At 36.4% G+C, this 20,521-nt stretch overlaps 2 protein-coding genes and 1 long non-coding RNA gene across 3 annotated transcripts; all 3 read right to left on the bottom strand.

Moving 5' to 3' along the window:
* Positions 1 to 8,280: 8,280 nt before the first annotated feature.
* LOC119782484 (gastrula zinc finger protein XlCGF57.1-like) lies at positions 8,281 to 10,088 on the bottom strand. The gene has a single exon (XM_038283472.1). The coding sequence runs from the start codon at positions 10,066 to 10,068 to the stop codon at positions 8,506 to 8,508; it is 1,563 nt and encodes a 520-aa protein (XP_038139400.1). The 5' UTR covers positions 10,069 to 10,088; the 3' UTR covers positions 8,281 to 8,505.
* Positions 10,089 to 11,070: 982 nt separating this feature from the next.
* Positions 11,071 to 11,776, bottom strand: LOC119782486. Its single transcript, XR_005280667.1, has 3 exons — positions 11,648 to 11,776; positions 11,310 to 11,404; positions 11,071 to 11,207 (listed from the first exon to the last, which is right to left on the bottom strand). It is a non-coding gene; the product is annotated as an uncharacterized LOC119782486 (long non-coding RNA).
* A 2,181-nt stretch (positions 11,777 to 13,957) lies between these two features.
* On the bottom strand, positions 13,958 to 19,671 carry LOC119782485 (gastrula zinc finger protein XlCGF57.1-like). The gene is made up of 3 exons (XM_038283473.1): positions 19,596 to 19,671; positions 19,019 to 19,221; positions 13,958 to 17,350 (listed from the first exon to the last, which is right to left on the bottom strand). Exons 2-3 carry the CDS (start codon positions 19,131 to 19,133, stop codon positions 15,936 to 15,938), a joined length of 1,530 nt encoding a protein of 509 aa, XP_038139401.1. The 5' UTR covers positions 19,134 to 19,221; positions 19,596 to 19,671; the 3' UTR covers positions 13,958 to 15,935.
* Positions 19,672 to 20,521: the final 850 nt, after the last annotated feature.

The raw sequence follows: 20,521 nt of genomic DNA, 5'->3' as shown, positions 1-20,521 counted from the left end.
CCCAACTGGTATGGAGGGTGGATCCGAACGGCTACTACCTACTGAACAACACAAAATCATCAAAACAAAATGTTAGCTTTTTATGACAACAGTTTGCGTTTCACTGTAACGTCATCGATCAGAGGCAGTTCTGTCATTTATTTTCTCTTGCATTCCCTGTTGTGTATGGAAGACCAACTCTGCCATATTTGAAAAATAAATGCTCAATAAATAAATAAGCATACATTTAATTACCCCCCAAAATACAATAAACAAATAAATTTAGGTATAAATTAAATTACACAGTGAGACATACATTTAGATATCTCTTTTAATTAGCTTTTTGTTTTTTCTCGCTTTTGTAATAATTACCTTATTTATTTATTGTCCATTATAATCTTCAACTTTATTTATTTATTACTTATTTATTAAGTATTAAGTATGTGCATGTTATATTTTTGTCTGTTTTATTCTTCGTTTGTATTTTTTTACGCTCTTTATTTTATCAACACTATTTATTTCTGCCTTTCATTTTTACATTTCTGTATGCATACAGAATTTTCTACCCACATTTATTTGTATATTGTTTTTATAAATATAAATAAATTATGTGCTCATTTATTTATTGAGAGTTTAATTATTTCTGTATTTATTTCTACATATGGCAGAGTTGGTCTGTGGTTGTGTAGAAAATAAAGTTTAATTTGCCTTTAACCTGCAGTTAAATTAAGGTCTAAATTCATTAGTTTAAAAATCAAATCAACAACCAATCATTTCGGCGACGCTAATGATGAATTCTAAATGTAAATCGATGGTTTTGCAAAATACTAACAGATTAATATAAAGTGTACAATATATTCCACACGTTCATTTCATTAGTTAGACTAAAAGGCTGCAGAATGTGGCAGATATTTGCATTGTTTTGCAATTTCTACAATCCTTCTGTAAAAACTACCATAGGTTTTGATTGGGGCTAAAAAGTAAATGTAGACCCTTTAAATAAACCCAACTGTTCCTACTGAAGCAGAGGTTTGGCAATAAGCCGGACTCTCCTCGCCAGCATAATTCTTTTGAGGAGGGTGAGAAGTGTGATCATGTAGTTGGAACACTCCGGTCCCACTTCTTATGGAGGGGTCTGGAGTTCAAGTTGTTCAAAAGCACGTGACTAACATTTAAAAACAATATTTGAATCAGTGTTTAAGGCTAAAATCAACTGTAAAACTAAATATCTTTTTAGAGGGGTATATTGTATTGTTTTTCTCCTTCACTAAGATTTTCATAAAAAAAAAATATATATATAATTGGACTTTATTTCTCACACATTTCAACAGTACTTTCACATCATGGCATCAACAATTGTGTAGTTGCTAGGTTACAGCAGTGGTACTCACTAAATGTTTTTTTTTTTCTTTTATCCAGACCATAGTATTACTTTTAAGGAGAAAATGTAATTGTGCTCTAATCTTTATCTAACATATAGGTTTGTCTTGCATGGAGCACCAAGTTACATTAAAAAGTCCTCTTGGCCTTCTTCATGGAGCATAAAAATTTGTCCCAATTCTGAATTTTTATGTGAAATGCTTAGATCTGGCTGGTATGTGACTTTTTTTCATTAAATTAGAGCTACATTCATATAGAGTCCATAATGCAATGAATGTAGATGACATGTGACTTTGATGACACTTTCAATACATATATATATTCAATGTATATTTGCCTCATTTCCTCATGCATTTCATACACGGCATCCACTCGCACAATAAATGGTTTCTGTTCAGAATCAGAATCAGAAATACCTAAATAATCCCAGAGGGAAATTACTGTTCTGCGCATAGCATCCATTTCTTCCTGTTTACTGATGTGCTGCATGTGAAAAGTTTTGAGTCAAACGTGTTTTCAAAACAAAAACAAGGTGTTGTTGGGCTACTGTATAAAACATGGAACTCAACACTATTCCTGACATTTTGAATGGAAAAAGCTTCCTGGATGGGAAGCGAAATGTCTTCAAACTTGGAAACAAAGTCCATTGGATTGTTTTTAATTTTCTTTTTTGGAATGACTGTGAACTGGATGACAGAGAACAGCATCCATTAGCCAATGGATATTTGTCAGAGCAGTGTTTGAACTTAAATGAAAGCAGGTTCTGAAAAATAAGTAATTTTCCAGAATGAGTTATAGTTCATATTTATTTTTAAAGATGTGGGCATAGCATCAAATTATGCACTGATGGTTCTAAAGAGTGAAACAGGCAGCACAGGAAAAAGTAGTAAACATCCTGCAAAATAAGAACATCAAATTTGTGCACTCTGTACTCTTTAAAGTTGGGGCTGTTGCATTAGCTCTATTGGTTGTTTCATTAAAAAAAATGGAAACACAGACAAAGCTGTCATTAAATCTGACAGTCTAGCTGTTTCAATTAGTATAAATTAGTCCGATCTTGTAGAATAGTTATTTAAAATGTATTCAATTGTATTTATCCAACCCTGTAAAAATTATCTTGTGCAATAATTGTTTCCATCCTTTTTATACAAATTATTTTCTAAATATGCATAAATATTAAATTCTCAGACATTTTGGTTTTTATTTTTGCCTTGAAAACCAAAATTCTTCTCCAGGACCTGCCTGCAATGTTCAGTTTTATTTTCCCAGTAGCAGCTGTTTTTCTCCAGAACTTAACTTGTAAATTTTCAGATAATTTAATAAATCAAAATATCATTAAAGAGTTATTTTACTTCAGTAAAAATATACAGACTGATTTTTAACCCTTTATTTCAATCAGTTATGATTTTTCACTAAAGCAATTAAAAATATTATTTCAGGTTATATTACATCTCACTGGGAGAGCTTCCACTGTTCTGGGATATAACAAACTAACATCATTGTTGGACAATGTCTCCCATCCTGGATGCTGTTGCTGAACTGCAGAGCTCCTTCTGTAATGTTCACTGGATCGCAGATTCTCTATCTCAGCAGCTGTAATACATCATCATAATCATTTGTTTTAGCTATAACATCACATCATCTATATAAATCCGGCAGGGGATTTTGTGGGTAACTTAAAAGAAAATAATTTATTATAAATCTATATAATAGTGGAGCCAAAACGGCTCCTTAAGGTATTCACATTTTGGTCTTCAAGATTGTTTTACAATGAACAGAAATCATTCAATATTTGTTCAATTTGCAAAGAATAAAACCACAACTGTGTTCAGTACGGATGTACAGACATTCACATGCACAATTTTTTTAGGGAAAGATAGTTGATTTTGGGGTTATAATAGAGCATATGACATTTTTTACTCTAAGCACCCAGATGTAATCATTCGCTTCTCTTAGTGATTTGAACCATGTGACACTGGTCTCCACAGTGACCCCTTTAAGACCTCCTGTAGGCCAACGAGAGGGAAGCTCACATTGCCACTGCTCAGCTGCATCTGGGAATGTCTGACCATTGTCTTACTTATGCCACAGTACCAACTGCAGATCCAGAAACAGTCCAGGATGCTGTATACAAATCCCTAGTACATACAGATTTTAACAATATTTTGATTAATAAGAGGCTTTGTGAATTCTCTCAGCAAAGATTCCTGGATAGGTCTTGACACGTCTTCAGAAAAAGTCCAGTTGCCTCTTTTACCAATCCACCTTAGAAAATTAGTCATAAAAGTATAGTATTAGTGCGGATATTGCATCGGGTTATTGTTGGTATCGGTTCATAACCAAAACTGCAATATCAGAGTCGTATAGGAAATAAAAACATATCAGGACATCCCTACTTAAGTTCTGTATACCTCTAAAGGGGGGTGAATAAAACTGAAGAATTACGAATAAAAGTGGAAATATAAAATGCGTCCAATAAATAAACCAATAAACTTAAGGTGTACCAATAAAAAAAAAGGAAATGTCTTTGTTAAAAACATGAAAGGCATTTACTTTGTATAAAGTATAATTACAATTGCTTTATCATTATATTTCTTTCTTCATTTCCAACATATTAAATCATTTTAAAATACCTACAAATAACTTTGTAGGGATTTACTGGCTTTTATGTTTATTTTTTTCTGATCTCCAGACTACTCTTTCCTTCTTGGGTTTCGCTTCAGTGACTTCAGTCTTTATTAGTTATCTTTAAATATTTCAGTGATATTAATATACAGTGTTTTCACTGTGTTGTACGTTTTACTCAGAAACAGCTAAGCCTCAGTAGAGCAATTAGAATAATCAAATGATTTAGATTTTCTTCATCATTAACCTTTTACACCTGCAAGTTGCAGATAGGATTTAGATTTAATCAAATTAGAATTTAACAGGAATTTTGCTGATGCTCATTAACATAAAAGGAAAAGGAAGTTTAAAGAAACATTTAATGTGTTTTATACCAGGGTATTTGTTTGAATTTGGACATGTTGCCTTTTTATCTTCATTTTCTGTCCAACATTTATCAGGAAACTTATTGATATTAATTGCTATTATTTTTTAATATGGACATGTTAAAGGTATAATGGAGGATTTTTCCAAATTTTTTTAAGACGCGCTCTTTCTACTTTTAGATAAAAAAAGCAGATGCACAACGCTGTACCTGCTGCCGAGAGGGAACGTCTATTAAAAGCATGCAAGAGCATGCACAAGCCCATTTCTCATCCTGCATGCTATTTAAAAAGTTGCTGTTTGCATTGCTCATACAAGCTTATTTTCCAAGAGATTTGCAATTTTTCCACTATGTCAGACTCAACACCAGTAAGTGAAAAAGAAGATGAGCACGTAGGACGGCCTTACGTAAACAAACCAGAATGATTGACAATTAGGAGGACCACTTATTTTGATGATCCACTTGGAAAAACAGTGTCCTCCACTATACCTTGAACATTCAGTTTAAAATATCTTTTGGTATCAATTTCTTAAGGCACAATGGTAATTTCTCAGCCTCTGGCTGTGTCGAAGATATATTAGTATAGGATAAAATCGACGGTCTTCAAGGTCAGCTGATCATTTGTTCCTGGCCGTTCCAAGGGTGAGGCTGAAGCTTAGAGGCGAGGCCTTTGTTATAAGAGCCCATCTGTTTTGGAAAAAGGCGTAGCTGAATGTTAGACGGGCTGCTTCTCAAGACTCACCTTTTTCCCCCCTGGATTTTAACAATCCTCGAGTTGTGTTCTTTTATCTAATGAGTCGGTTGTGCGTTTTATTTTAGGTATATCCTCTTTTATTACCATTGTTAATTTTACTATATACTTTTTCTGTTGATATGTCGAGCACTTCGCTTGAGTATTTTTTAAAGTGTAATTGATAAATAAATTGCACTGGATCGAGATAATATCCTTTATTTGTTTTTTTTAGTAAGAAGAGAAGAACAATGCAGCAATATAATAAAGACAAACCATACTCCAAAGAGTCAGTGACAATAAAAAAAATATATATATAAAACACCATCACAACAATAAAAAATAAACAGAAAAAGCAGTTTACATACACTGTACTACCATCACTCAATTAAAAAATACGTGATTAATCCCAAAGGGAAATAAGAAGGTTCCAATTACTCAAAGGCTTACTGCTACATTTTATTTCTTAATTATTTTTACCATTTACCATCATAATGATTCAAGCCTCCTGATAGATTACATATATGTTACATGTGTTTTGTATTTGTACTACACAGTCCTTTGGCCATTTCATTACCGATTATTGTAATGGAGCGTTTTATCACCATATTATCTGGGAGCTCCTTAAAACCCCAAACATTTATGCTACGTTCACACCGGACGCAGCAAGAGCAACAAAATCGTGTCTGCTGCTTCATTTTTGCTGCTTGTACCAGTTATTTCTGACGTGCGGCTGAAGCAGTTTTGCTGCTCTGGCTGCGCGGTGCAAAAGTGTGTCTGACGCGCGTTGGGCGGAGCTTCACTATCCTGTCTTTGCATGCAGCTATATTTGCTGTGATCAGTGGGAATAAAGTAGTTTTAATATGTTTTTAAGTGAGAAAATCCACCTGAAAACGTAATCAGTGCAGTCAGTTCATCCAGATTACAATCCTGCCTTCCAATGTTATTTCTGTCAGAGCCGCTCAGACCCCCCCACATACACTACCAGCGGTGCGCCGACAGTAGGAATCCCTTCAACAGCAGCCTCTGGCCGGGTCGCCTCCTCGCGGCTCACCGCGGCAGCTGGTAGGTGTTTTTCATGTAAATAATCCAATCTGCAGGCACCAGAATAATAAAAGCGAACATATTCTGCCGGCAGATTTCTGCATTTTAAGTTAATTTATGCGTCAATAAACTGCTTCAGAGGAGTGATCTTAGCGCTCTGTATCATCAGCGCTGTGTCTCTCTCCCTGCCAGCTGCCAGATCAGCTTCTCTGATTGGTTGACGCGGTGCGTCGAGCAGCAAAGTAACATTTTTCCATCTCGAGTAGCAGCGCGTTTGCTGCGCGTCAGATGCTTAAACGTGCCCGACGTGCTGCGCCTGCTGCTCAAAACGCGCTGCGGGACCTTTTGCTGCGCCTTGACACGCGTCAACCATTGACTTTGCATGTAAACTTGTTGCTTCTGTCGTGCCTGCTGCGTCCAGTGTGAACGCAGCATTATATGTTGCACCAAATTGATGCACTATTTTCAATGGAGCAGTGCATGAGAAAGGAGACAGAGCAGGGGAGAGAAAGCATTAAATAGAATACTTACTCGCTATCCTTACCAGATCGTACATAGCTTGTGATAAAAATCGCCCAGCGACAATCTTTCAAACATTTTACTATTCAACAATGATCATGTCTTACTTCCATTACTCTCTGTCCAAAAATCTGGATCCTTTTATAGTTGTACAAAGCTGAGCAGATTGAACTAAACCAAGCAGCGTTCTGTTTTCTGTCCTTTTATAGAATATAGGACTGGGAAGATGCGGAAGGTTTCTCTATATTAGATAATTACATACACGCTCTCAGTGCGTTCTGAAGGACATAGTCAACCTGGACTCAGACCTTCAAAGGCAGTAAATATAAGGAGGCCGGAAGAGATCTGCTACAGATTCTCCGCCCCTAACTCAGCGTAAGTTCTGTCGCCTAGCAACTGTGACAGTTGATGCACAAAGCTGGCAAAGAATGGATGCCGAACTTCTCACCACTATTCTGTGTTCTAATTTCATTTTTGAGGAGCTTCAGCAGCAGATCAGATTTATAGTCCCCACACCGCAGAGATATTGGAATCTGAGCTTAAACGTCAGTCAAACCGTTTAATGACAGATAAAACATTTCAATAAACCAAAAATTATCCGCAGCCTATCTGACTCAATAACCATTTAAATGAACTTTTTTCATTGATGTGAGATAAAACATACTTGTATAAAATTAAACTGTACTTACAATTACGGTTGAAATACTTGAAATACTGAATCTTTTATTGAAATAATCATCAACTAATTTAGTAATCGCTTAATCGTTAACTGGAGTGTAGAGACTCTAAAACGTGACAGAGCAACCGACCTTCTGCAGCATTTATACCAAAATTGTAAAACAAAATATGTGAAAATTTACCACATAAAATCTTTTTCGTCTGTTAATATGCTCCATCCAGAACTCCTCAAGCAGAAACGTTTCACCAGGTTTAATTTCTCAAAAAGCCTTCTAATAGGAACCTTCTGCTATCCAATAATTAATCGAAAAAATTATTTACAGATTTACCCATTTGCAAAAATAATCGTTATTTGCAGCCTTACTTACAATATTCACCACCGTTTGTCGGCTTTGCCCTTTTACCTCTAAGCACGGAACAGCTGGCTTGCTTGGACTCGCAATGAGTAACCGGATACCCTGAACTACGAAGTATACAGTGTGCCTGGCCTTCCAACCGAGCAAAAAGGCTAAATTTATTAAACCTGACTCCGCCAGATGGATTTGCTCTGCATATCCATCTGGAAACCTTCCGTTGAAGTAATTTTGGGAAGGGGCGAAAATACTGGTTAGCTGATTGGCCTATGTTGGTGATAGACGGGCCAAATAAACCAATCAGATCAACGAAGCATATGACGTAACAGAGCGACGACGAAGAGGAGCCAATTGATAGATCAAACTCTTGCCGAAACCAGTCAGGAGAAGAGCAAAAACATCTTTTCCTCTGAGAAAAGCCTCCAGAGCAGTGTTCTGCTCTTCTTTCAGTAAAGAAATACTCTGTAATTCCGATAAAACTTGCTCGATAGCCACGCTAACGCTAGTTTCATCGGGCTGAAGCCGCCATGTTCTTTAGACTGAACTGTCGCACTTCTCGTTGCGTCACACCTCAACCCGCCTCAAAGCCAACGCTGATTGGACGTTCGTTTGGTGAACGGTTCCAAATTTTCTTTAACGGAGAGTCTCCAGACTGATCTGCGAGTGAAACCTTGAAAGCTCGCGAGATCAGGATGGTCTCACGAGGCTAAAATTTATTGGCTGCATATGAAGGACTCTTCTAATCTGAACAGACCCTGGTGCTTCAAACACACACTGTGACCATCCACACTTTTTATGAATTGTCGCAGCATGAAAAGGCTTCCCCTCTACTGCTACAAACATATAGTTTCTCTTGTGTGCAAACCCATGTGTCTCTTTAAACTAACTGAATGTGAAAATGCTTTACAACAAACAACACAAGCAAAAGGTTTTTCTCTGGTGTGAACACGCATGTGACTATTTAGATTCCCCTTTTGGGAAAACCCTTTACTACAAACACCACAAGTAAACGGTTTCTCTCCTGTGTGACCATGCATGTGACTTTTCAAACCATCTTGTCGTGAAAATGCTTGACTACAAATATCACAAACGAATGGTTTCTCTCCTGTGTGAACACGCAAGTGACTTTTTAGAGCATCTTGTCGAGAAAATCCTTGATGACAAACATCACAAGTAAATGGTTTCTCTCCCGTATGAACACGCATGTGACTCTGCAGGTTTCTTTTTTGTAAAAATCCTTGACAACAAACACCACAGATAAATGGTTTCTCTCCTGTGTGACTATGCATGTGACTTTTTAGAATATGTTGTTGTGAAAATCCTTGATTACAAACAACACAAATAAATGGTTTTTCTCCTGTATGAACACGCATGTGCCTCTTTAGATTCTCTGGTCGTGGAAATCTTTTACTGCACACTCCACAAACAAACGGTTTCTCTCCTGTATGAACATACATGTGTCTTTTTAGATTCTTTTGTCGTGGAAATGTTTTACCACAAACCCGACAAATAAAAGGTTTTTCTCCTGTGTGAATATACATGTGACTCTTAAGACTACCTGAATGGGTAAAACTTTTACTACAAAAACCACAAATAAATGGTTTAATTCCTGTGTGAGTATACATGTGAGACTTTAGATTTCCTTGTCGTAAAAACCTCTTATCACAAACACTACAGCCAAATGGTTTCTTTGTGCTGTGGATCTGTTTGTGTTTTTTAAGGACGGCTTTTAACCAAAATCTTTTGCCACAAAGATCACAAGAATAAGGTTTTTCTTCTAAATGGAGCTTTGTGTGTATTCTAAGACTTCCCTTTGTACTAAACCTTCTAAAACAAACATTGCATGAAAATGGTCTCTCCCCAGTATGGGCTCTCATATGCGCCTCAAGAGAACGCTTTTCTATATATCCTTTACCACAAAGATCACACTTATGTTTTCCCATTCCAGTATGAAGTATCATGTGTAACTTAACAGAACGCTTATATTTAAATATTTTGCCACAAGTACTACACCTGAATAGTTTCTCACCACCCTGGACTACAATCTGGGTTCTAGATTTGGAACATAGTTTTTTACACCTTTTTTGGACTGCCATCTTACTTTGTTGGGAAGGACATGCTGGATCTATGTGCACTTCTGGTTCTGTGCCGTTCTCTCCAATAGGTTGAGCTGAACTACAAGTTGGAACCTCTGTCCTTCTGTTTTCTTTAGGAACACCTTGATGAAGCTCTGTTGACTGAGGTTTCCCTTCATCTTCTATTTTTACAGGAAGCTGCTCTTCCTCCCAACTGATCTGCTGTTCCTCCTCTTCCTTCTTTATGTGCGAGTGTTCTTGATCCTGTTGGTCCAAACTGGGGCTCCAGTCAGGGGTAGACTCTTCTTCAGTCACAAACATCTGATGGACTGGAGATAATGAATTACACACAGACAGTTAATATTGCTGACAACTTTATAAATAAAAGCATTTATATGCTAAACTAAAAATTTTTTTTTACAGTAATACTTGGCATATGGGAAGCCATTTTGAATTCACTTTATAGTTTTTCCTAACTTTTAGACAAGGTATTGATGAAAAATAGAACAGCTATGAATTTTACAGAAGCTTCAAGCAGACTGCGCTTCTGGGACGCTATGCAGTGCGCTGGATGGAACTAATCTGATTGACTATAGAGGATGCTGTGCTGACACTCCGGGGTGTTAACATGTTCAGTAGGACACTGGGGTTATTCTCACACTTTGCCCCTCTCCTCACAGTATCTAACCGTTGACCACTGGTAGTATTTTTCAAAAATTGTCTTAAAAAGCAGTTATCCTATTAAAATGGTGGGAATTGCACTAAAAGTTAACTCCTAAAGTAATTTTCATCGAATGTCCCTGTTCCTCCAGGAAAAAGGGCATCTAATATAGGAAGTAAAACTGCATTGATGCTTCCAATTAACATTAAACAATGATTATCAATATTAAACATACAGATCACCAAACCAGAAGGTTGTTTGTTTCATATATAAATATATATATATTTTTTTAAATTATGTCTACCATCCTAAAACACTTAAAATTTATTAGTTGTACTTATATATCATATAAGAATTAGTTGCATTGGTTTAGAAAATTGTCTGTCAATTCTGCTCCCTTTTCTGCTGCTTTTCTACATCTCCAATATGTAATCAGCATATTAATAATGTTGAACAAATGTCTTCTCTCTTACCATGTAAACTCATTTAATTTTCCACGCCTTGCTTGTTTTAATTTTTGTCTGGACATCTTTGTTATTTCTAAGACGCCTGTGTTTAAACAAAACAGCCAGAATAAGGATTTCCTGTATGTATAAGAACTGGACCAATTAGTTAGTGGTTTGTGTCACTTACCCAAATCTTTGCTGTCTTGGTTCTGATCCATGGGAGACTCCAAGCTGACCCCTTCAGGGTTTTCCATCTTTATTTTCATCACTTCAGACATCCTGGCTCCATTTATGATTCTCCTTTTTACAATTATCGCCTGTAAACCGTATCTCCTTATTTCTTCTCCCTTAAACTGGAATCAGACACAAATTAACCTGATTAAATCAAGTGTTTTATCAGAGAATGTAAGCTGCAGCAGAGGTGAAGCGATGCTGCATAGGGGAGAGTCTGATACCTTCCTCAGCTCTGTGTCTCTCAGGCTGTCTCCACTGTCGTTGTTCACAGGTAAACAAGGCTTTAAGGGGAGGGGTCCATAGAAAACACCGTCCTCTTCAAAGGAGAGATAATAGACAATTCACTAAACCACGAACTTTAAAATCTAGACGTAAGAAACTCTGATTAGGTCTCTCCTTTAGCTGCTGTTAGCTGCTTTAGCTCCACTGTGGCTAACAGTGCATTCCACTGCAAACCGGTTAGCTATGGTCACAGCGGTTCAAAGCAAATATGTAAAAAAATAAATAAATAAGTAAAATACATATCCTCGCGAAGACCTTCAATTAGAAAGACAGATACCTGTTTCATACAAACTTCAAGGATGTGAAGTTATTCTTCATGCAGGAATTAGCCAATGAACCGTTAAGCTAACTGTTGTGTTTCCAACCAATGGATGTCGAGTAAAGCTCTGATTGTATGAAACTACTTCCGCTTTCAAATGTTAGCTTTTCATGACAACAGTTTGCGTTTCACTGTAAAGTCATCGATCAGACGCACCTCTGTCATTTATTTTCTCTTACATTCCCTCTTGTGTGCTATAAAAAAAAAAAAAAAAGAAGTTTATATGGCCTTTAATTTACTTCGGAAGAGGATTAGGGCCTCTGAATTTTTTTTTTTTACTGATTTTTCAATTTTATTCCAGTATAATTTAAGAAAAAAAGTCAGAATTCTGACTTTAATATCAGAATTCTGACTGTTTTTCCCAGAATTCCAATTTTTTCTCAGAATTCTGAATTTTTTTCTCAGAATTCGGACTTTTTTCCTCAGAATTCTGACTTTTTTTCCTCAGAATTCAGACTTTTTTCTCAGAAATCTTATTTTTTTTTTTTTCCAGAATTCTGACTTTTTTTCCTCAGAATTCAGACTTTTTTCTCAGAAATCTTTTTTTTTTTTTTTTTTTTTCCAGAATTCTGATTTTTTTCTCAGAATTCTGACTTTTTTCTCAGAATTCCAAAAAAACTAAGTGGCTGGAATAGTGTACAGGAACATCTTTGCAGAGTTTGGACTAAAAACCCCAAGGTCAAAGTGGGAAACACCTCTAAAGATGGTAGAGAATGACCGAGCCAAGATTCTGAGGGACTTCCTGATACAGACGGACCGAATTGTAATGGCAAACCAAGCAGACATTGTGGTGGGAGACAAAAAGCAGAGGAAAGCCATTTTGGTTCACATAGCAATACCAAGAGACTGCAACATCAGGAAAAAGGAACATGAGAAACTAGAGAAATACCAGGGGCTCAGAGAAGAGCTGGAAGGTCACGGCATCAGTGGTGCCTGTGGTCATTGAGGCCCTCATGGCAGTGACCCCCAAACTGGAGGAGGAGTTACAGCAGATCCATGGATATAGATCAGGCATCTCAGTCCAGAAGAGTGGAGTTCTAGGAACAGCAAAGATACTGCGCAGAACCCTCAAGCTCCCAGGCCTCTGCTAGAGGACCCCAGCTTGGAGAAAAAAAAGGGAGACCACCGCAGAGGGTGAGGATATATATATATATATATATATGTATATGTGAACAATTATTCTGAAGAGAAATCAATTTCCTCTTAATTTAACCAGGTAGATGAGTTTATCTGCTCAAATCAAGGGAAAATACACATATTTTAGGGAACATTGACTTACTCTTATTTCAGTTCAGTGATGTACTTGAGAGTTGGCAAGGCCTTAGAGCTTGTTAATTGATAGTTAAAACATAATTCAGGGCTAATGAAAAGGCTTATAGGAACTAACAGGAAGTGCACAATTGTTTGCATTATGACTTTTGTATAGAACCCTTCAGAGGATGTGAGCATGCGATGATCTGCTTCTATTATATGGGATGGAAACCCAACAGGTAACTTTAAGGTGCCTCAAAGACAATTATTAATGATGCATCAACTGTTACTTGATGTGTCTTTATATCCAGATCTTTTCTGTGCTGAAATGACATCAAATCTCCCTTAAATGCCAAAATAAAAAGTTTTCCCCTCCTTTTTTGATGCATTTCAGACACGGCATCCACTGAAACAGTAAATTGATTCTGTTGTGCACAGATCACCAATTTCTCTGTGTTTACTGTTGTGCTCTATGTGACAATGCTTTGTTTTTATGCACATGGGGGTCAGTTTGGAGTCAAACAGTCCACACTAAAGTCAGGTACAGGCAGAATTTTAAAAGTAATTTGGACAACCAAAAAAAAATAAAAAAAATAAAATCAGATTCCTGAAAAAAATAGACATGTATTTGAGCATAAGACCTGCATTGTAAACGTAGACCTTGAGGTACTAGACTAGTAAACTGATCTAATCTCTATCATACTTTAAAATTCCAGTATCATCTAAAAAATGTTTTTCTTTTACAACAATAAGCTACATGTTTTCCAGAATAACATCTTTTTACATCAATTCTATTTTTTTAATGAAGACATGAAAGAAAAATACATTTGAAGTAGAATTGAAAGCAGCAAGTATTAAAGGTAATAACAGTATTGTCGTTTTACCTCGCAGCAGTATTGGACCTCAGTTCAAGTTATGCTAAAATGAAAATATAAGTAAAGAAAATATATGTATAGGTAAAAAGAAAAGAAACAGTTTATTAAAATGATCACAGATTAATAAAATAATTCAAGGACATTTTGCAGTTAAAACCAAGTCATTTTAATTTTTTCCAAACAAACTTCATCAAATAATATGAAATGTTTTCCAAGGGTGTTTTAATTCACAATTCTGATTATGTTCATCATTGCTCAGTTTCAAATTTTGCAGCAAGTTCAAAGACAGGTTAGTTACATAAATATATAACGGGTTTAAAGAGTGAAAAAAAAAAGTTTAACATTTGTAGCTCTATGTAAGAAAACTAGCCTGCAGACATTGTATCTAACTAACTATGCTGACTGGCAGAAATATATAAAAAATGGTCAATTTTCACCCTTTAATTCTTGGAACTTTAATTAAAAAAAATATGTATAAAAAGAAGATGGGAAAAAAACACCCTGTCAACAGGTATTTTATACTGGGCAATTAGCCAAATAAATTAATGAATAAATAAATAAAAAGTATTCCTTATTTTCAAGTATTTACACAGACTGAATTAAAATATACAACACAATCGTGCAGAGCTCCTCTCTAACAGACAACTTAAGTAAAACCTGGGTTCCATTAAGGACATGTTGATCAAGTACAGTTTTACATGTGTACATTTATTTTTTTATTATTAGAATAGGAAATAAATATTAAATTATATGTCTAGAATTCATATACATATACACATATAAATACATACATATATACACACATGCATACATATATATATATATACACACACACCTAAACACACATACATAAATTAACCTTGCCCTAAAATGATTGATGATTGCATAAGCTTTCAAACTTTTACAATTTAGCAAATTAGCATCTATAGGTCCTGCTGGAGCTTTGCAAATGCATCGTTGCCACCTTGTGGTAACATTCATGCACAACAGTCAGATAAGACAAAACCCATTGCTAAGATTAACAGTTTGACTTCTAAGTTTCTATAACAATCAGTGCTCAAACCAAGTTTTAATTATTCTTTATCTTAACCTAGAGCTCCAAAAAGTAGCAAATCATATTTTTAAATGAATGGTTCACAAAATATTGTGTAGTGATTTGAAATATGATGCTCCCCCTGAGGGCAGGATGAATTAATAGTGCCTGAAAATCACTTTTGAAATAGGGGGGGTGGTTGTTTCAGCTGCTCTCTCTTGCCCTTTCCCTTGCATGGTCTCTTTTTCTCACTTAACTGTGGTGTTAAAGGAAGAATATTTTTTTAGGATGGAAAACCTTGCAAGGTTACCTACACAGATTAATATAATCTAAAATCAGATCCATGCCTATATATATTCAACGTTTGCTTTGGCCATTTCATTTTCTGCAACACAGTCAGCAGTTTTAAGAAGCCCATTTCTTTCATCTTCATGCTGCACTTGTGCATCATGGAGCATTACATTTTTAGCTGAATCTGCCTCACGTTTTGTTTTTTCACTGCTGCAGTGTGAGAGAAACATTGTCAGAGTGGCGGCACAAAGTTGAGGTTTTACAGTTTTGGCTGGTATGAGGTACAGGACCATACATTTTTGCAGATGGAGCAGCTCATGTCACCAGGGATGCAAGTCTAGCCATTTAGGCTGAAACGTATCTGACCTTTTGATTTGTGTTTTTTTTTTAGAAGTTGGGTCCTCTGTTGATAGGACGAAATATTTGCTTTTTAGCCAGCGATCCATATTTGAAATATATTTTAAAGGTTAAAGATATTAAGTATGATGACCATTGGTTTGCTAGCCAAAACCTTGGGCTCTAAGAGTAGAATAAGAAAAAAAAAAAAAGAAAAGAAAAGAAGAACAGTCAGTAGCGGAGATTTTCTTCTTTGTCTAAATCTGAAAACATCAACATTAGTAGCTACACATTCCCATGATTTTTTTTTTAAGGGGGAATTTCCCACATTATAAAAAAAATGGATTTGCGGATCAGATAATTTGCTATTCCCACTTTTTAGCAGTGAATTTCAGCCCCTGATTAATATAATAATTTAATTGCCTAAAATCATATTGAAAAATTAGCTGTCAATCAATCATTAGCTGTAGCCCTTGTGAATACCCATGTGTCTGTTCAGATCCCCTGGTCGTGAAAATGCTTTACTGCAAACACTACAAACAAAAGGTTTCTCTCCTGAATGAACCCGCATGTGACTTTCAAGATGAATCTTTTGATTGAATCTACTTTTACAGACCTCACAACTAAACGGCCTGTCCTCCGAGTGAAACCTCACATGTCTCTGTAGCTGTTCTTCATTCATAAAACATTTACTACAACTGCTACAGCTAAAAGGTGCTGTATGAACCTTTATATGACTTTTTAGATATACCTGCCGGGAAAATCCTTTATTACAAACACTACAAATAAAGGGTTTTTCTCCTGTGTGAACATACATGTGGCTCTTTAGATTCTGTTGCAGAGAAAATCCTTGGCTACAAATGCTACAAATAAATGGCTTCTCTCCCGTATGAACACGCATGTGACTCTTTAGCGTCTCTTGTAGTGAAAATCCTTTACTGCAAAAACTGCAGGCGAATGGTTTCTCTCCTGTGTGGACACGCATGTGCCTTTTAAGATTCTCATGTCTGGAAAATCCTTTACTACAAACAGTACACATAAAGAGTTTCTCTCCCTTGTGAGCATGCATGTGAGTTTCCAGCCTCTGCTGCAGTGAAAATCCCTTATTGCAAACACTACAAACAAATGGCTTCTCTGTGGTGTGGATCCACATGTGCCTTTTAAGGTTTTCATTTCTTATAAACCTAGTACCACAAACATCACAAGAAAATGTTTTTTCTTCTGAGTGGACTTTTAAGTGACTCGTGAGATTACTCTTTGCATGGAACCTTTTACCGCAATTTTCACAGGCAAACGGTCTCTCTCCTGTGTGCCGTCTCATGTGTGTCTGAAGAGCGCGCTTTATCTTAAATCCTTTACTACAAAGATTACAAATATGTTCTCTCTTTTCATTGTGAATCACAATGTGTAATTTGAAGTTAGCCTCACGTTTGAATCTTTTGCCACAAATATTGCAACCAAATGATTTCTCTCCTTTATGGATTTGGCCCTGGGCATTCAGCTTGATGCGTAGTTTAGATCCTTTACCCCTTCTGTGAACTGTCATCTTACTTTTCTGATAGGAACACACTGGATCTGAGTCGAAGTCTAGTTCTGGACCTCCACAGTATCCTCCGTTAGGTTGTTTTTCCATCGGATCAGCTGAACTGAGGGTTGGATTTTCTGTCTCTCTGTTGTCTTCACTTTTGATTTGATGAAGTTCTAATAATTGAGGTTTCACTTCTTCTGCACTCTTCACAGTAAGCTTCTCTTCCCCCTCGCTGAGCCATAGTTCCTCCTCTTCCTCCTTTATGCGAGAAGGTTCTTGGTCCTGCTGGTCCAAACTGGGGGAACAGCCATGTGTATCCTCTTCTTTAATCACCAGCATCTGATGAGCTGGAAATATTGGAAATAACATAGACAAGCTCAGATTCTTATTGGGAAGGCAGTTAATCTAGACCACTTTATTACAGGTGACAAGAGATGGAAGATTTATTTTTAAGGCAGGTTTTTAGTTTTATACAAGAAATAAGCAGCCTTACTGAATCAGTTAGAGAGTTAAAGGAATAGTACACCCAAAACATGATTAGCCTTCATTTTCTACTCACCCCCATGCTGAACAACACTCTGGAGTACTTTTTTGATATCTCAAATGCATCTGGAGATCTGGGAGGCTTCTTGCTGTCTGCTGACATTCAAATAATGGAGGGCTATGGTGCCCGAGGCAGAAAGGTCCATAAAAGTCCACAAAAAACGTGTCAATATTCCTCCATACTGCTCGTCCAATGTATTCCAAGTTTCCTGAGTGGGTAGCATCCAGAATTTACTCGAAACAAAGTCATTTAGAATGTTTTTAGAGCATAAACAGTAGTGTATAGGATTTCCTGAAAGCGCGCACATGCGCGATCACGACGCTACGGAAGCCGGCAGACCAAACCAACGCATTCAGCTCGCCAAAGAACTCATGCTCTTCCTCAACACTGAAGTCCTCAGACATTTTTCTTTCGTTGTTTCTTTCTTTGCACAGGTAAACGGCACATTTCTTCTTCTACGCCGGCATTATTGGAAGAGCAGACGCTGAATGCGCACTTTCATCTGGTTAGGTCTGCCGGCTTCCGTAGCGTCGTGATCGCGCATGTGCACGCTTTCAGGAAATCCTATACACTACTGTTTATGCTCTAAAAACATTCTAAATGACTTTGTTTCGAGTAAATTCTGGATGCTACCCACTCAGGACACTTGGAATACATTGGACGAGCAGTATGGAGGAATATTGACACGTTTTTTGTGGACTTTTATGGACCTCGGGCACCATAGACCTCCATTATTTGAATGTCAGCAGACAGCAAGAAGCCTCCCAGATCTCCAGATGCATTTGAGATATCAAAAAGGTACTCCAGGGTGTTGTTCAGCATGGGGGTGAGTAGAAAATGAAGGCTAATCATGTTTTGGGTGTACTATTCCTTTAAGACTTGAGATGTAAACAAACATTACAATCTTCCGTATTTCACGTGTTGGTTTTACAATTTAGTTTCTCTTCCCATATGCAAACTTAGGGGCCAGTTTTAATTTTTATTGAGCAGGTAAATCTACTTTTGATAAAACCTGAATAGATGTTGCAGTTTACTTTTATATTAAAGTTGTAATATTCTGAAGTAGAATACAATAGCATTGGAAACAGCAGGTAAACCTGTTGTTAAATAAGAATTGCACGTTGTGCACTTTAATAAAAAAAAAATTCTTATTGAAAATAATACCACAAAGTGGTATTGATTTAATCTGGAGTGTATTTTCCATTATATATTTACTACATGTTTATTTATGCCTATATTTATCTAATTATTTACAGTTATTTTAAAAGATACAGTAAAGAAGTAGGAGATGTTACCTGCTTTGTCCAGTATGCAGGTATTTATTTCACAGTCACACTTGTTATATTTTTGGTTAAAGATTTACTGAATCCATGCATCCTGATATGAATCGAATCATTGTTAAAATGAAAAGTTAGCCCCCTACCACAGCTTCTATTTTTTACTTTAAATCAGAAAGAAACATGTCACTCACCGAGGTCTTTTCTGTCTTGCATGTGCTCCATCTTTAATGGAAAAGGTTCAGCTAAGAGGGGAACATAACCTGGCCCTCCAGGCTCTTCTGCTTCAGTCTTCACCATGTCAGACATCCTTTACCAGGGATTCTCCTTTTCACAATCCCAGTCTGCACCTTCAAGGCAATATAACTCCTATCTTCTTTGTGATCATCATCTAACCCTATAGAAAATGTAAACAGTAGCAGAGCAGAAGCGATGATGCAGAGTTAAGAGTCTGATGCTTTGGACAGAAGTTCTGGTTCTGATGTAATTTCCTCAAATCATTTGGTGAAAGACAAGAGGTGGAGAAGACATTCACAGTCGACTTAGTCTCCCCATCCAGACCTCGCAAAGTCAGAGAGAAGACTGGCGTTATAGCATTAAATCATTAACTTTTAAAGCCTTCTTTTTTTCCTCACGTTAGCTGCTTTAGCTCATCGGTGGCTAACAATGCATACAATTTACTGATCAAAACAAATACGATCCTGTTCTGCTCCAACCAGTATAAAATTGTCTTCGTGGTTCAAAACAATTAGATAGAAAGAACATTCTTACAGAGTCTGTCCAATGAGAGAGACATCCATTTACTATCCCAAATTAGCAACACAAGCTAACGTTTTTTTTTTTTTTTTTTTTTTTTTTTTTACATCCAGGTTACTTCTTTTTTTTTTTGGTAGCTGGCACGCAAAGAAATGGTGCATTACCGCCATCAAGTGGTATGGAGGGTGGATCTGAATGGCTACTACCTACTTATACTGAACAAAACAAAACCAACAAAACCAAAATAAGATTCAAATCCTCTTAATTACACTGATTAATCTAACATAATGATAAAACAATTACATAACACTTATCTCTTTAGTTCTTTCTAAGGTTTTCTATTAAATTAAAGTGTATTCTTTCTTTATTAATATTTTTAAACTATTCCCTCCTTTTCCTTCCATACTTCTTACAGTGTACCATAACATGCTCATTGTTTCTTGTTGCTCACAGTATTCACAGCTACCGGTGATATGTTTACCTATTTTGAATAAAGTACTGTTTAATCCTGTATGCCCAAATCTACGGAAGACGAATAGGGCCACTGAAAAAAAAAAAAAGTTAACTCATTTTCCAATTTTATTTTAGTTTAATATGGTAAAAAAGTCAGAATTTTGTCTTTGATCTCAGAATTCTGACTTTAATCTCAGAATTCTGACTTTTTTCTCAGGATTCTGACTTTAACTCAGAATTCTGACTTTTTTCTCAGGATTCCGACTTTAACTCAGAATTCTGACTTTTTTCTCAGGATTCCGACTTTAACTCAGAATTCTGACTTTTTTTTTTTTTTTTTAATTAGTTAACTTTTTTATTTTTTCAGTGGCCCTAATCCTCTTCTGTACAAATCTAAGTCTTAATGTAACTGTTTCTTCTCTTCCCTTCCTTCCTGCATACTCATTTCTCCCACTCTCCTCTGAATCATATAAAAAACACCATCCTTT

The sequence above is a fragment of the Cyprinodon tularosa genome, unplaced genomic scaffold, assembly GCF_016077235.1.
Source record: "Cyprinodon tularosa strain WSP-4 unplaced genomic scaffold, ASM1607723v1 ctg194, whole genome shotgun sequence".
In the NCBI taxonomy this organism is placed as follows: domain Eukaryota; kingdom Metazoa; phylum Chordata; class Actinopteri; order Cyprinodontiformes; family Cyprinodontidae; genus Cyprinodon; species Cyprinodon tularosa.
This window is presented reverse-complemented; position numbering and strand designations above follow the sequence as displayed.

Bases quoted from the DNA above. Each gene is read 5' to 3' on its own strand.
- LOC119782485 (XM_038283473.1), bottom strand. From the start codon at position 19,133: ATGTCTGACATGGTGAAGACTGAAGCAGAAGAGCCTGGAGGGCCAGGT. The intron at 17,351-19,018 runs GTGAGTGACATG...CAATATTTCCAG, and splicing joins GCAAGACAGAAAAGACCTCG to CTCATCAGATGCTGGTGATT.
- LOC119782484 (XM_038283472.1), bottom strand. From the start codon at position 10,068: ATGTTTGTGACTGAAGAAGAGTCTACCCCTGACTGGAGCCCCAGTTTG.